The sequence below is a fragment of the Homarus americanus genome, unplaced genomic scaffold (assembly GCF_018991925.1).
Source record: "Homarus americanus isolate GMGI-L3 unplaced genomic scaffold, GMGI_Hamer_2.0 scaffold32929, whole genome shotgun sequence".
Lineage (NCBI taxonomy): Eukaryota > Metazoa > Arthropoda > Malacostraca > Decapoda > Nephropidae > Homarus > Homarus americanus.
Genome location: NW_024737097.1, coordinates 14,339,010 through 14,356,013, shown reverse-complemented (window position 1 = coordinate 14,356,013; position 17,004 = coordinate 14,339,010). Strand labels below are relative to the sequence as shown.

Here is a 17,004-nt window from a genome sequence, read left to right as displayed (position 1 = left end):
GTGATCGGGCCCGTTAGCCGCTGGTACTGTCTACCGTGTCCAATGGACAGAACCTAAGCAGTGCAGATATACAATAATAGTAAACAATAGCAATTCGACCAAGGATAACCGACAAAACCATCAGATGCTTATTTCCAATACTGTTGTTGTAATGTTCAACAGTACGAAGGAATAATGCGTTCATTGAAAATACATTTCTTTCCATAATATGCATGATTTTTTTTTTGTCTCGTCTACAAAAAATTAGCAAGAAGTAATAAAAAAATCAGAGAAAGAGAAATTGGTCTTGATCTACACGACATTTGTGAAGTAAACAAGGTTTAGTTCTACATTTGTAAATGAAGGGTAAAGAGTTTATTGCAAAATTTTCAACACATGAACCGTAAATTAGCAAACAGATAATGATTACCACCCGCAGCGAGCAGAGTAAACTAAGACACAATCTTTAAGAAACAAAAGTTAGTATATAAGTCTAGTAAAGCTAACACTCTAATAAGTGCAATACTGCGGTAGCAAAAGAAAAGTAACAAAGTCACGCAAATGTGCTTTTAAATATTTTTCAAATTTCCTGAATGGCGAATTTCTTAACTGGGATTTCCAGATAATCGAACCACTCTTGCATGATTTCTATTCATCTTTATATCGTATCTCATGTTGGAATTGTTTAGGCACTCCTTAAACGACCACGACACTAAGAACGGGATTATTTACATTAAACAAGGTAAGCTGGAATGACCAACTTAATATGGAGGTTATGGGATAACTGTGTTCTTCCTCATAAATTTAGATTTTGACATTTATAATGTGTCATAATAGATGATGGATATGTGAACCATATATGTATATTTACTATGTTGCACAATGGGTGTTGTGCAGGGCAGGATTAACCACCCATTAGTGCCCAAATTTTTTTTCTTTAATTTATTACCAAAAATCATTTTTTGTACAACTTTATTTGATACTAAATATATAAAAAAAAATTTATTACAATATTCTAAGAAAAAAATACATTTTTAGTTTGGTCCTTTTTTTAGGACCATGGGCATATGGGGGGTACTTTTGTTCAAAAAACAGGTTTTTTTAAAGTAGAATACTTGATTTCAAAAAGGAAAATAAAAATAAAAAAGCACTCTTTTATTTATTTATTAATCCAAATGAAATGCATATTACTTGAAAAAAAAGAATAAAATGTAATTTTTTTTTCTGAACAATCTAAATACAGATTACTTCGAATGCCATTTGTTGAAACATTCACCCATATGAAGACCAACATCACATTTTACACATTGTTTTGAAACTTTTTTTTTTGCAAAAGGCACATTTTCTTTGTTTCCCTCCCTCTGTTCTATCAAGAATATGTCCAATAGTAGAAAATCTAATTTCTGGTATTACTTTTGAAGAAAATACCTTTGGCCGTCCAGAATTTTTGGGATCAGAATCTGAGGATAACTGCAAATAAGCTTTTGTAACTGACCTCTTGAAATCTAGTAATGTCAAAGTATTTCCATTTGCAAAACAATATACAATCCAGGAATTAACCATTACAGTATCAAGGAAATTTGTGAATAGACTAAAGTACCACTTCTTAGATCTAACAGAGATGCGATACCTTTGGATAAGCCAGTCTAAGTGGTCCACTCCTCCCATATATTTGTTATACTGGGATATGAGAAATGGCTGAGGAACAAATATTTTCTTTCCATGGCTGGTTGACCATCTTTTAGCATTTCCAACAGGGGTGGCAGACTGATGATTGCTTGCAATTGTGAAAACGCTGTTGTCATGCCATTTAAAAAAAAAGAGTTCTTCCTTTTCTTCAAATTTGTAGTCATAGGATCCACGATTTTTCTTTTTCAGGGATTTGTCATCCTTCAGGGGACATCTGGATGTTCTGTTTGAACGTACTGTACCCGTGATTCTGATTCTTAAGGATTTCATTTGTACAAATAGGTTATAACTTGAGAAAAAGTTATCAACATAAATTTCATGATCATTGGGGTTCTCTAGGTGATTGGTCATTGATAAAACCACTCTTAAACCTAGACTGTCATCGTTCTTGGTATTGGAAGTAGGATTTTTTTGCTTTCCTTGATATAAATCCATTCCAAAACAATAGGCACTAGTGGCACAACATGGCACCCACTGCTTGAAACCAAATCTTATTGGCTTACCTCTTATAAATTGTTTTAGAGAGCTTCTTCCATAGTATCTTACTATCTGTTCATCTATTGACAGTCTCTTAGAGAATATTCCAAACTGCTTGAACTTCTGATTCAGAGCATCAGCTAGAGGTCTAATTTTGAATCCTTTATCATCTTTGTAGTTTTCTGCATTTTCATTGTCAACAAAATGAAAAAACCTTTTGATGCTTAGAAATCTGTTTCTTGGCATTGTTGTTCGAATAATCGGAGTTTCAAGGTCTTCAGACACACTCCAATAATGCCCTTCACTTGGTAGTCTGAGGTATCCTGAAAAAAGTAGGATTCCAATGAAATTTCTCAGACAGTTTGTTGACAGACTAAAATCATGTACATTTTTCTGTGTGGAATAAGTGACAGATTCTCTGCAAATTTCACTTAGTAAATCCTCGTCAAGGAAAAGTTCAAAAATCTCAACTGGGCTCTTGCCAAGTACTTTATCTTTCATTGATTTCATTCTATCATCTGCTCCATCAGTAGTTGGTGATGCAAATTTTGAAAAATTAGGCTCAGTCTTTTTCCAAGAAAAATCTGAGCTTTTCTTTCTTTTTCCTTTTGGTTGTGTTGGTTCTTCTTCATTATCATACCGATGAAGCTCAACACTTCCTGGCACATCCTGCAAGATAAAGGTCGGATCTCTGTTCTCACCATCTAAAATCTCATCATCAAAGTCTTCTTCATCAGTTAGTTCATTTACTGGTGGAGGAATTTCAACAATATCAATAAAGTTTTCATCACTAGGAGAGTCATTTTCTTCTGCATAATTTACTGCATCATGAACTGAATAGAATGACTTGACTGAATGGTAGAAAGCCATGGGAGAGTGACCATGGTCCTTATTTTAGGACCAAACTTTTAGAGCATGCTATATTTGAGCAAAATTACTTTCAAAGATTTTCTTGACTTTATAGGACAGTTAGAACATTCATTTATACTATATACAAATATGGGTTGGATATAAGTACTACTTACCAAAAAAAATTTTGATTGAATAATAGATGAAACTGAGTGTATCCTTTCCCTCAAGATTTTCACACTGTACTGAAAACTGAGACATCAGTGTTGCCAATATACATCAGACAGTAGGTGTAATATTTGAAAGACACTCCAGTCTTGATGACTAACTAAAGATATCTCAGAAAAATACAGGTGTTGCAGAAATATGATGAATTATCCTTCTGGTTCTAAAAAAAGGACCATGGGCGCTAATGGGGTTTTCTTCTGAAGGTATTATGCCTTGTAGTGACCAGATCATATTTGCGATAAAACCTAATAGGCTGGTGTAAAAACCGCCGTATAAAATTGGTGAAAAATATTTATCCCATTTTGTTCGTTAACTATGTTTTAGGATAAGAAGGAAATCCTTCTTATCTGTCCAAAACCACTTGTGAGGAAATTATTGAACTTGTAGAGTTCGTGATATTATGTTGTCTAACAATCAGGATGGATTGATGGAAACTCTAGGTGGTGGTTTTCTTATATAAAATATATTATATGAAAGACAGTCTGGTGCTGGATATGCCGTGTGGTGAGAAGCTTGTGGTGAGAGACACTTTCAGTGAGTAGCGTGCTTGAGGTATCTGTGCAGGAGCTTTGTTAGAGATGTTGCGTGTTGCTGTCCTCCATGTTGAATGAGGGCTGGACAACGAGGAGCTTGCTTGGAGGAGGTATTGCCTGTTCAGGAACGTAGGCCAGAATGAATCTCAATGGAGAGACAGAGCTTATATACAGAGCAGCCGGAAGTAAACCCGTGGGAACTCGCCGGTTTCTTGACTCCATTGCTAGGGAAGACGTAGCAGATGGCGATCCCCGTGTTGCTAGGATACGGTAGCAGCTGGTGATGCCCCCTGTTGTTGGGATACGGTAGCAGCTGGTGACGCCCCCGTGTTGCTAGGATACGGTAGCAGCTGGTGACGCCCCCCCCCCCTGGGCTGCTCGTTTGGTTGCTAGGATACTGTCGCATTGGAATGCAGATGTAGTTTGTAGGGGAGAGATCCACTACAAACTTATGGCTCAAAAGGTTCACGCTTTCATTGTTGACGAAGTGACTTTTTCTGGTTATTTTAGCTTGTCAGTTGACTCGACCCCAGATCTATCACATATAGATCAGTTAAGTGTTGTACTTCGATACATAAAAGATGGGCAACCTATTGAGCGCTTTTTAACACTTCTAGAACTAGGAAGCCATTCTGGTGAGGAAATGGCAAACCAGGTGTTGAAGTACTTAAGTCATGTTTACAAACAAAATTTTTCAAAATGTAGGGGTTCTACGACAACGCTGCTAACATGTCTGAGCGTTATAGGGGGATGCAGAAAAAGTTTTAGAAGAAAATAAGTTTGCCATATATGTGCCATGTGCAGCCCATTCACTAAATCTGGTAGGCCGAAATGCTGTTGACTGCTGTCAAGTGGTAGTTAATTTTTTCTCAACAGTACAGTTGCTCTATACATTTTTTTTTCAGCCTCAACCAGCCGGTGGAAAATTCTTAAAGTTAGTCTTGGAAATGAAAGAGTGTTAAAATCCCTTTCTGCTACCAGATGGGAGGCACATGCTGTGGCAGCAGCAGCAATTCTTAAGTCTTTCTTTAAGATTTTGGAAGCTTTAGAAAGTCTAGCAGAAGACGAATCACAAAAAGGAGACACTAGAAGAGGCAGACAATATTGTAAACAAGATGCAAGAGCTAGAATTTGTTTTAATGTTGATCATATGGGATGAGATTTTGCAAAAGTTTCATAGAGCAAGTAAAGTTCTACAAAGTGAGTACGTGAACTTGAAAACGTGTGCAGGTCTGCATGCGTCATTAACTGACCAACTCTGCATTTTACGAGATGACTTTGAAAGATTTGAATCACTCGCGAAGGAAATCCTACCAGATGTAGATTATAATGCAGCGCAAACTCGCAAGCGTATCAGAAAGAAGGTACCCAATGACGGAGATGCATTAGAAGTAAATCTGAACCCCAGAGATAAATTTCGTATCACCACCTTTTACACAATTGTTGACAAACTCGAAACCCAGATGAGAAGAAGAGGAGAGGTGTACACAGAAATAGCAGACAGATTTTTTTTTTTTAAGTGATGTACCAAATGTTGTATCATTATCTACTGAAACTAAGAGGTATGTTCAGTGTTCTCAAGGCTAATTGATGCTTACCCAGAGGACTTGGACATTAATTTCTCTACTGAGCTTCAGCAGTTTCACTCATATGTGCGCCATAAGTTCAGTGCAACTGAAACTGTAAAAACCGGATTCAGTCACGCTGAACTTTATAAAATAATTTTAGAAGACAAACTTGAATGTGCTTTTCCAAATGTAGAAATTTAATTTCGTATATTTTAAAAATTTATGCTCACAAATTGCACAGCTGAGCGTTCGTTTTCTCAGCTGAAGCATATTAAAAATCCATACAGAACAACTATGCAACAAGAGAGTGTTGCGTACTGAATGTGTGGCCAGAAGATATCCCAGACTCAGGACGAGGTAGGAGAGAAACTCACAATTGCATTTCTTTATACGTATATTGTAAGTACAGTGCAGTGCTAGGGAGATGCCGTGTGGTAAGAAGCTTGCTCAAAAGACACGTTGGGTGAGTAGCGTGCTGCTGTGCAGGAGCTTCGTTAGAGGAGGTGTTGCGTGTTGCTGGCCTCCAGGTTGAATGCCTCTACACGGCGAGAATGGGAGCTATTACATGGAACGGAAGTACAAGTTGCCGGTGTCGACCCCCCCTCCCCCCATGTTTAGCGTGGTCAGAGAAACTTGGCGCGACTCTAGGCGACGAGGCTTTGGCAGAACTCCGTTGCTATGGGATACGGCTAGGCTGTTGTAGGGGAGAGTAACCACTACAAGAGGTTGGATGCCTTGTCTCTGCTAAGCATAGAAGCAGATTTGTTACGGCAGATTAGTTTTGAAGACTTGATCAAAGACTTTACAATTAAAAAAAAGTGTGTGAAGTACAAGTCGAGTGACAGCTCAAGATAATTGTTGTTCAAGTATTGTGGATTTTTTGTGAGCTATATAAAGTGAAAAGACTAAGGAATTGTACACTGGTAATGTGCTGACTGAATTATATTCGAAGTAAGAAGTCCAGCTGTAAGAACATTGTTGTGAAGATATAGTATTAAAGAGACTACAGTGCACAAGTGTGTTTCTGTGACTTGGTGGAAATCTACCTGCCTGTTGTTTTGTCTGTAGAATGATGCTGATCGTCGGGAAATTAACGGGGACTGGCGGGAGAGCCTGTGATATATTTACTGCTTCTGTACATACGGCCTTTTTTTTTTACGAGGAATAGCCCAGCCAGGCACAGGTCATCGACCCACAACTGGGCCTAGGGGGCCAAAAAAAATAAGAGTAGAAAGAAATTAAAAATCGAAAAGGAAAAGGTTATATTAATACACCACGAAGATGCCGGAAAACCAGCTTTTTAAAATGAGACATTATATGAGTGTGGAAACACAGAAGAAGGCAGAGCATTCCACAGTTTGGCTGTGTGAGGAAAGAAGGATGTACATTGTACTGTAACGGGTTATTCTAGTGTGACCGACATCCACAGAGAAACAGTAGGCACCGCGGGCAAGACGTGTGTTACGAGCCCACGGCCTTGCCGGCGGTACATAGGATGCCAAATCCACCGAACATTGCCCGTTAAAGTACCTGTAAGAGAGAGAGTGAAGCAACATTGCGGCGAAGAGAAAGGGAACAAAGATTGACAACTAAAGGAGGAGAGTTAATAAGATGAAAGGCCTTTGATTCCACCCTATCTGACAGTTGGACAGAAGGGCCACCCCAGATATGAGAGCAGTACTCGAAGTTAAGACGAATGAATCCCTTATATACTTGAAGAAACTGCTCAGGAGTGAAGTAGCTACGGCATCTGTACAGCATTCCCAGCTTTCGGGAGGCAGCTTTAGCAGTTTAGAGGATGTGTGGCTTCCATGACATTTTAAAATTTGGCAGAATGATAGCGTCCTGAAATGTGATTGGTGGAAGATCATCTAATTTGGAAAGTGTAATTGGTAAATACTGAGTTTCATTACGATTTAACTTAATCAAGTTTCTACCTCCCAATTTGGAGATGCTGCACAAATCTGCATTGATAAATGTAATGATATTAGCTCTAGAAACAAATCTAGTTTGAGACTTAGGTGGAAGGGCAGCTGATAACCAGCGGTGGAAGTTGGTAAGCATCAAATGGGGGATTCGTAACGATATTATCCCCTATGTAAGTTCACTTTAAGCCAAAAACAGTGTTTTCCCATTTAAAAGAGAAGGACGTGGAAAGAGAGAATATCATTAACACCAAGTATAAAATTTCCGTATAATTTTCTTGCATGAAAATACTTGAACAATGCAACAGTTTGTAATGTTAGTCTAAGTTTTGAAATTTCCTTGGTCGCATATACCCTACACCGTATACATTTACTTTTTTTACTTTTAACCTCTTCGCCACTAATCGGCTCGTTTGCCACTTGGACGGTCGGTCATGTCACTGTTACGCAGTGTTGGCAAGTACTGCGCATGTACTGTCTCCTGGATGTATCTGTACCTATGCCAGTGTTGGTCAAGCCTAGTCTTGAAAGAGCTCACACTCGGTACCGTCATAACACTCTCTGGTAGATCTCTCTGGTAGATTGTTCCAGAAGTTTACAATTCTCACCCCGATAAAAGCTTGCCCTCACAATTTTCTGAACTTGTGGCGTCATCAACCTTGAGGTGCGATCCCTAGTAGGACGGGCGTCCGCCAGCTCCTGGGTATGGACACCCGGGTGAGTAGTGCCCTCTGAGATGTTTATAAGCTTCAATTAGATCACCCCTTGCCCGTTTATAGTATAAGCTAGGCAGTTGCAGGCCCTCTAATCTCTCTCGGTAGCAAGTGCCTTAGTGCAGGCACCAGTCTGGCGACCCTTCTTCGGACATTTTCAATCAACTGAGTCTCTAGTAAATCTCGGGGACCAGACGGGGTGACAGTACTCCAGACAGGGAAGAACCTCACTCTTGAAGGGGATTACGACATTCTTACAAGAACTACGAGTTTAGTTATTTGATTCACCTTCTCACAATGGCAGGAGAACTTCAGTTCGTTGTCAACATACTGTATCATACATCGTGAACTCTGTAACACTACATTGAATCAAGAGTCCTTGAGGATATTCTGAGTTTATCCGAAATGTGCTTGCCCACATTAATTTTTTTTCAATTTATAATATAACACTAATGAATATGACCAATTTTATTATCTCCTCTTTTCCATAAACCTCAATTCTGTGTGGCGGTGATCAATAATAGCTCCCTCAGTGACTGAATTACTGTTCTCAGATTAGGCAAACTTGTACACCAGTCTTGCCACTAATGTTTTTAAGAAACAAAACCTTGTGTAAAATTCACTCCAAAATTAAGTTCTTTGTTCGTCTCAGTAATCCACAATCCTGGTGTATAAAGTAGTGGTTAACGAGTGAGGGTGTGTGTGTGTTTGTTTTAAGGAGTGTCCGTGTGAAAATGTGTGGCAAATGCGCCCATTGATATAGATGTATGCGTGCTTGAAAATTTATGTAAACGTGTTAATGTGTCTTTTGTCGGCATGGGTCAGTATTTGTGGGACAATACACGTTACAGTTAAGGAGTGAAAAGCTGTTACATATTCTGTTTTATGTAAGGAATATTGATATGCAGCATATTTAAAAAAATCAAAGCATCTTATCTTGATAAAATTCAAGCTTTCACTTCTATCTCCTTTGAATTCTACCAGTAAGTTGAATGCCTTCCCACACCTTAGAGAATCCCTTTTGGTTTCTTAAATATTAAACGGCGCGCGATGGTGTCCCGAGCATTGTGGTCTGCCAGAAGACGCGGCCAGAAGACGCGGGGTGTGGACCAATGAGGGCTCGAGGCAGCCGGCGGCAGTCAGGCAGGCAGCGGGACCAGTGACAGACTACAGCTCGCACCTCCTTCATCCCTGTTCCACACAAACCGCTCCCTCACATACTCACGCCAGGTGAGCATTGTCCTGTATTTGCTTTGTATATACCCTTCTAACACTGCATATAAGCTTTATGTAGTATTGTAGACATTGTTAAGCTGATTATTTTGATTAGCGCGTCGTCTGCATACTAGAGAGGGAAGGATGAGAAAGAGGCGTCGTGTGTACGGAAGGTGTATTACCAATCATTTTTAAGTTGTCAAGTAAAGCTTCTTGTATTGTCTAGGACATGTATCTTGTTAATCATGCATTAATCTCCAGTGATTATATTTTTATTGTACATTAGATGTTGCACGTGCTTCTACTTCCCACCGTGATTGATTAGGCTTGTAGCAGTAGTACATTCCTGTGAGCGTTAATTCTGCTAACCTCAAGTTCAGGTAAAATTTGGTGGTATTATGAGTGTAATACTTTGGGTATAGCTGTTTATAACTAACTTCGGGAGGCCGAGTTAAAGTGTCATTGGTTATTACCTAATAAGGACACAAGACCATTGAAAAATAAAAGGAATGGCTCCTAGGTAATTTTTTATATAGTAAGATGGGTCCTTTCGTGAAGTTAAGAAACAAATACTCTGAACCATTAATAGTATTTTATACTTGAAATGATCTTTTAATTATTAAAAAAAGAATAATCATTAAGTGAACAGTATCTCTTAACAGCCCAGAACTAAGTATAATGTACAGTAGTTCCCAAGAGCACTTGTCCTTAAATGTACATTTAATACAAGTGCATATTGATTTGAGTGAAAGCAATTTAGGTTATACTTCATGGCTAGACAAAATATTTTGATATTTGTGTAGAAAATGTTATTTACTAAGGAGTTTGGGCCATAAAACCACAGGGATTCATGAGTCAATATTTTATTTTCCCACCCCTATGTCATTCATGTCTGGCGATGTAATTGGCGCTTAACAAACGAAATGACACGGTCTCTAAACTATGTCTTTCACCATACTTCAAGAGTGAGGTGCTTTCCAGTTTGGAGTACTGTCACCTGGTCTGATCCCCGAGGTATATTTGACTGTCACTTGATTAAAAATGTCCAAAGGACACCTCGGTTGTCTAGCTTATACTATAGACAGGCAAGAAGTGACTTAATTGAAGTTTTAAAAATCTCAGAGGGCATTACTCGGTCATTTTTTTCATACCTGGAGCTGGTGGATGCCTGCCAGTAAATTTTTACTTTAGAACATGAGTCCCTAGGGGTTGACCAATATGTTTTTCCAGTGTATTTTGGTGTATTTTAAACGAATCTGACCTTCATTTTTGGCGAAAATTGCTGGTCTCCCCCCCCTCCCCCAACAATAATGGGGGAGAGCCTGGGAAATCGGGGATTTTGGGTGGGGGATAAAACGAAAACAAGTCATCTGACCTAACAAAACCAAACCTAACCCCGGTAGGCCTAACCTGACCCCTTACTTAGAGGTGGAAGGACCGGGAATACGTAAGAATTGGATAGAATGATCGTCTTTCTCGTAAAATTCGGCAATAAACTTAAAATAATAATAATCGTAGGAGCACAAATGACAACCAACCTCCACCACGGCCATTGTGAAACTGGTCAATGAAATTAAAATCATTCCCAGGCTGCTTCCTTTGAAAAAAAAATCAAATGTTATTGGTCGAAAAAAAAATTGCGTGACTTCAATACCTCATTGGTCACGACTATGACGTCGGTCAACATTGCACATGCCTGATGCGCAGATAACATCTCACAGATGAAGACTGAAAACTACTTAAGATCAATTAAATTAAATTGTGTTGCTATTGTCCATTTCTGCCATGTATATATGGGGTTCAAAATGCTCAGAATAGTGAGATCTAAATGTTTCAGTAGTTTATAACTATTGGGGGCACTATGTCTGAAAGTTAAATAATACCTGCCTGCCCTACGAGGGGTCACAGCTCGAGGTTGAAGAAGCCATAAATTCAGAAAATTGTCAGGGCAAACTTTTTCGGAGTGAGAACTGGAACCTCTTGGAACAATCCGTCGAGCGTTGTGACGGCACTGATTGTGATTTCAGGCAAAACCAGACTTGACCAACATTAGTTTAAGTACAGATACATTCTAAAACCAGTACTTATTAACAATGCGTAAAAGAGGTGCGACTGACCACCCAAGCGGCTAACAAGCCAATCATTGGCGAAGAGAATAGAAGTAAAAGGTATATGTACGTACTGTTCTTGTGCACCTAAACTGGTAGTTTTGAGGTAATGAGGTAACTTTTCTTTACCAATAATCACTGATAGATCTTCGGTTTCATGTGCCATGTACAAAGAAAATCGGATATGATTTTAAAGTAGATTAACCTTCTGATTCAAAAAATATATGGAAATTTTTTTATGGAAAAATGATTTTGAAAAAAAATATTAATAGGTTTGTATTTGCTTGACCAGATCTTTGTTTTCCTGCCTTTGATTCCAAACAAACTCAGGAGTTGGTCATATCACAATTGGTTCAAAAATCATTTCTCCAAAAAAAAAAGAATTCTACTTTTAACCTCTTGGTATTCTAAAACATTTTCCCTTATTTTTTAGGACACTGTACAGGACATGAAACTAATAAGATCTTTATTGATAAGCCAGTTTTTGTGAACAAGAATGTCCATATCAATTTCCCTAAACACCATTTCATTGCCTTGCCTACTTGCTACTTGTATAGGGGGTCCCCGGGTTAGGAACGGGTTCCGTTCCTGAGGACGTTCTTAAGTCGGAAATGTACGTAAGTCGGAACACATGCTTTGTGCATACCATACGTACACTGTTTAAAGTCCCATTAGATCATAGCCGAAGTCCTTATATACATCTAAAATCACTTAATTTAAGAGAAAAGAAGAAATAGAATGACACATTACAGTAAATGAAAGTTAAAACATGAGTCATCGGGTAATTAAAATATTGTAAATTTAAAGTTTTGCCTCGTTTGTGTAGGCAGGCGTTCGTAAGTCGGGAACCTCCTGTACTTTAAAAATCTATCACTGAACTATGTCTGATTTTAGCAGGAGAGAACCACAGCATTTTATGTTAGCGTAGTTACTTATTTTGGGGATGCCAGCCTTCATATTGATTTCACTTGATTTTTGGGATACAGTAATAGGAATATTTCCACTTTATAATTCTTGAGCTTCCCATTGTATATACAGCTGCTCCTTGACTTACGACGGGGTTAGGTACCCAAATCCAGGTCATAACTCGAATTGGTCGAAAGTCGAAAATGCAAAAAATAATACATAGAAAATCTAAAATGAAATACAGTACAGTAAAAGTAATCAATAATGAAGAATGAATACAGTGTTACTGTGCACTTACCTTTAATGTAGTCAGCTGACTGCACACGGGGGCCCCCATAATTTCTTAATTATACATGGAGACTACATTAACTGGATGAAGCAGAGGAGGAGACACTGCTGGGTGGGTCATCAATGTCGCTTTCTTCAGACAGGTTAACATATAGGGGAAACTTGCTTGTTGAAGGTATTGGATCATCTTTAGGGGAATGAAAAGGCAGCACTGGTGTGCATGAGGAGACAGCAATGGGGGGACTTCTTAACGTATATGTCCAATTTAGGCTGCACAGTTTGCCTTTTCTTTTCATTGTAAATCTCGCTGTAGCAAGCAAGTGCATCTTGGATCATTCTGTCAACTTTTGCAGAACGCTCAACATTTTGATCCATTCCGTCAAACATTTGCATCCCCTTTTTAATTGTAGCAAATGGCTCTTCTGCCATTTGTTTCACTGAAAAATTTTTGGGGGGTGCAGGTGGTTGTTCTACATTTTGACTCTTCTTCCTCTGCAATTTTCTGTGCTTCCAGTTCAATAAGATCCTTGTTACTTAGCTCTTCTGCTACACTCAACCAACTGCTCAACATCTTCATTATCAATTTCTAACTCCAGCTGTTTACCCAACTTCACTATCTTGTTACTAATTGCAGAAATTACTTCTCTTCATTAAATCCTCTGACACTGTTCACATATCTTTTCAGGACTTTCTTCCATATTCCATTCATGCACTGACCTGTAACCTCATCCCATGCTTGAGCGTTTTCTCACCTTTTGTAGCAGCAACAGCCACAGCGAAGGTCGTACGTAAATAATTCGCTTTAAAAGCAGCAATAGCACCCTTGATCCATGGGTTGGATGATAGAGGTAGTGTTAGGTGGAATGTAGACTACCTTAACATCAGGGTGCAGGTTGTCCAAGTGTGGTGGGTGTCCCGGAGCATTATCCAAAATTAACAAAATATTGAATGCAATCCCTTGTTGCAGACAATACTCCTTGGTTCGTGGAATGAAACAAGTCAGGAACCAATCCTCAAACTGTACTAGGGTCATCCAAGCTTTCTTGTTACTACGATAAAACACTGGCAGTGTGTGCTTGCTGACATGTTTAAAAGCCCTTGGGTTCTCTGAATGATATATCATGAAGGGCTTTATCTTGAAACCAGCTACATTCCCCCCTAACAGAAGTGTGATTTGGTCCTTGAATCCTGGCATTGTTTTCGCCTCTTTGTGGATGTATGTCCATTCTGGCATGCGCTTCCATAATATGCCAGTTTCATCCACATTAAATATTTTCTCAGGCACATAATTTCCCTCCACGATGACATGATCTAGCTCCTCCTTAAAAGCTTTGGCAGCACCCACATCAGCACTTGCTGCTTCTCCACTCGCCTTTACACTATGCAAACTGTAGCGGTTCCTAAACCTTTGGAACCACCCATGACTTGCTGTGAAGTTTTGGTCGCACTCATCTCCTGCCTGCTCCTTTAGGCTTTCAAAAAGGCTTCTTGCCTTAGCCTGTAGGGTTAGAAGGCTTAAGGGTACACACTTTTGTATCTGATCTTCCATCCATACCACAAGTAATTTTTCCATTTCATGAATAGGACCTTGTCATTTTTTTGTTATTATTGTTCTCTTTATAGGTGCTGTTCCTTTCACTACCTCACGAATACGTTCCTTGTCCTTCAAAATTGTCAATATGGTCGAGTGCGAGAAACCTAGGCCGTGTGAAATGGTTGCTACCGTTTTTCCATTTTCATATTGCATAACCGTATTATCTTTGTTTTCATCTCGTAATTGACTGTCTCCTTTTCTTCTGAGCACCACCAGCACTCTCACTTCTACGCTTGCCAGTCATTCTAAAGTGAATTAGAAACGAAAATATTGTCAGTACACAACGCGATCACTATCGACACCAAATAAGCGCTCTACGGCATGGATGCTGTAGCCACGAGGCAACCCAGCCCACGCGACGCTCTCGTACGGGGCGGAAACGTTTCAGTCTCGAAAATATGCGCGCCGTTTGAAAAAATTTTGGTACCGACTGCGGCGGTCGTATGTGCTAGTTGTCGTAGGTCGAGTATGTCGTAAGTCGAGGAGTAGCTGTACAAGTATATGCCATTAAACATTCACCACTGCTTATATGCCTGCAACACCTTGGTGAATTAAAAAAATCGTTAAACTCCTTCGGATGATGGGAAAAACTACCTTCTGATACCTTCTCACTTAGTTGGTAGTTTCTGCTGAAGTAATACATAGTTTATTATTTATTTATATCTTTGTTGGTGTGTAAGCAATTGTATAGGAGGAAAAAAGTTGTTGTATGCCTCGGAAGGTTCCAGAATCGTTTAATACAGTACAGTAGACCTTCCCATTCGCGGTAAGCAGATGGTGGCTAGCTTGCAAGCTTTTTACCACAGCACGACGAGTCACCACACGCAGCATCTTGTGTTGTACTCTCAAAACTTTAGTGTTTCTGTGTGAAATGACCCATAAAAGACTGCCTAGTCAGTGCTAGTGGAGTGAAATGTAAAAGGCAGAAGTCAATGATGACCCTGACAAAGAAAGTTGAAATATTAGACGAGTTAAAGGAGGGGGACGAGTGCTGCCGCGGCTGGTCAGTTGTTTGGTAGGAGGTATACAGTAGGGCACTAAGGTCGTATAAGTTGCTATTTGCGGTTTTGCCTATTCTCGCCATTCCTTGGAAAGTATCACCCGCGAATAGCAAGGGTGTACTGTACTGTACTAATAAAGGTAATGCTGTCCCTGACAAAAGTAGCCCAGCCTTTTTAGCAACCTGGCAAAATTACTCAGAGAGGATAAAAGCTTTTTTACCTCGAGAAATACTAAAAAAAAATGCAGGAATGAATTTTGTCATTTCTCTTTAAAAAAAAATTTTTGCACCTTTTTAGAGGCGCTGTCAGGGTCCGACTAATTCCCCAAATGTACCCGGAATGAAGTCAAATAATGGTCCTAGATGAATAAATCGGACTGCCAATCACTTCTCGACTAGTATTTGGTGTTAGAAAGTCACAAAAAATTGGGAAACTTACTTTAATCTGAGTTAATAGATCGCGTGCATGTACCGACGGAGCGAGGAATTACCCAAATGTAGTCGCAATGAAGTCAAATAATGGTCCTAGATGAATAAATCGGACTGCCAATCACTTCTCGATTAGTATTTGGTGTCAGTCACAAAAAATTGGAAAACTTAATTTAATCTGAGTTAATAGATCAAGTGCATGTACCTAACCTAACACAAAACAACTTGGATTAAATTAAGTTTACCAATTTTTTTTTACTTTGACACCAAATAATAATCGAGAAGTGATTCACAGCCCGAATTACGCTTGTACGACCATCATTTGACTTCATTGCGGCTACATTTGGGTAATTACTCGCTCCGTCGGTACATGCACGCGATCTATTAACTCAAATTAAAGTAAGTTTTCCAAATTTTTGTGACTTCCTGACACCAAATACTAGTCGAGAAGTGATTAGCAGTCCGATTTATTCATGTAGGACCATTATTTGACTTCATTGTGGCTATATTTGGCTACATTTGGGTACATTTGGGTAATTAGTCGGACCGGCGCTGTCACCATCCGTAATGTTTACTTTCCCATTGGTACAATCTATGATTAGTCATTAATAAAATGAAGAACACTTGCCTAACAAAACTAAAATATTACCATTTCCCATTTTGTTCTTCCAAAATAGATAAAATTTCTTTCTGTGAAAAGAACTATTCCTAATAAAAATGACATTTATGGCAAGGTCCTGTTTGGCCATCTTCCTTCACCCATTTTGCATGTCAAAACTGATATCTCACAAAGCACATTCTTCCTGCATTTTTGTATGTTTCTCTAGGTAAAAAAGGATTTTTCTTTTTTGGTGAAATTTTGTTAGGTTGCTGCTATGGCTGGACCACTCACCAAGTACTGTATTACCCAAATAAAAACACTCGAGTGGAAAAAATTCTTAAACCAGTTATGGTGGCACCCCTAAAATATGGCACAAACAGGTTATGTCTTATCTTGATTAATACCAATTGACAAAATTCAATGGTTCCATTCCTGCAATAGTCCATTAGTTAGTCAAGTAATTTTGTATTGTTACTATTAATATTATTCAACAGTGCTGTGATGGCATGTGAGCAGTGGCATAAAGGGAGAAAAAATAAATAATTCAGGGAAGGTCTTCATTTGTTGTGGGCCATTCCACAGCATCACGTGAAAACAAACTACATGTACCTCCAGTAGCTGAGGTGGTACAGTATATGGTGAAGTGAAAGAGATCACTTTATAATATATCTTCTTCTTTTTTTCCAACCTATTGCTGAAAAGCATTTTCTGTGGAATATCTAAAAAAAAAATTGCATTTTAGACATCAATATAACTGCAATTGTATCAAGGTTCAACTGAACCCTTTTTCAAATAAATACAGTATCTCCTTCATTATTGATTACAACTAGTTAGATAGAACATAACTGGTACCTAATCATCCCAAATTTCACATCCTGGTGCTTCTACAAATTTTCGTGTGG

The 17,004-nt window shown here is 38.8% G+C and overlaps 2 protein-coding genes across 3 annotated transcripts in view; one reads left to right on the top strand and one right to left on the bottom strand.

The window, feature by feature from the left end:
* The window catches only part of LOC121873121 (piggyBac transposable element-derived protein 1-like), a 29,743-nt gene extending 26,728 nt beyond the window's left edge, over positions 1 to 3,015 (bottom strand). The window contains exon 1 of the mRNA XM_042376435.1: positions 2,215 to 3,015. Within this exon, the coding sequence (XP_042232369.1) occupies positions 2,215 to 3,015 (801 nt within the window). The remainder of the gene's footprint in view (positions 1 to 2,214) is intronic.
* Positions 3,016 to 9,029: 6,014 nt separating this feature from the next.
* Positions 9,030 to 17,004, top strand: part of LOC121873228 (dynein light chain 1, cytoplasmic) — a 32,071-nt gene continuing 24,096 nt past the window's right edge. Inside the window, exon 1 of one of the 2 annotated variants that reach the window (XM_042376604.1) lies at positions 9,030 to 9,191. The gene's annotated coding sequence lies outside the window, so the exon portion shown is untranslated. The remainder of the gene's footprint in view (positions 9,192 to 17,004) is intronic. The other variant, XM_042376603.1, reaches the window with a different exon arrangement.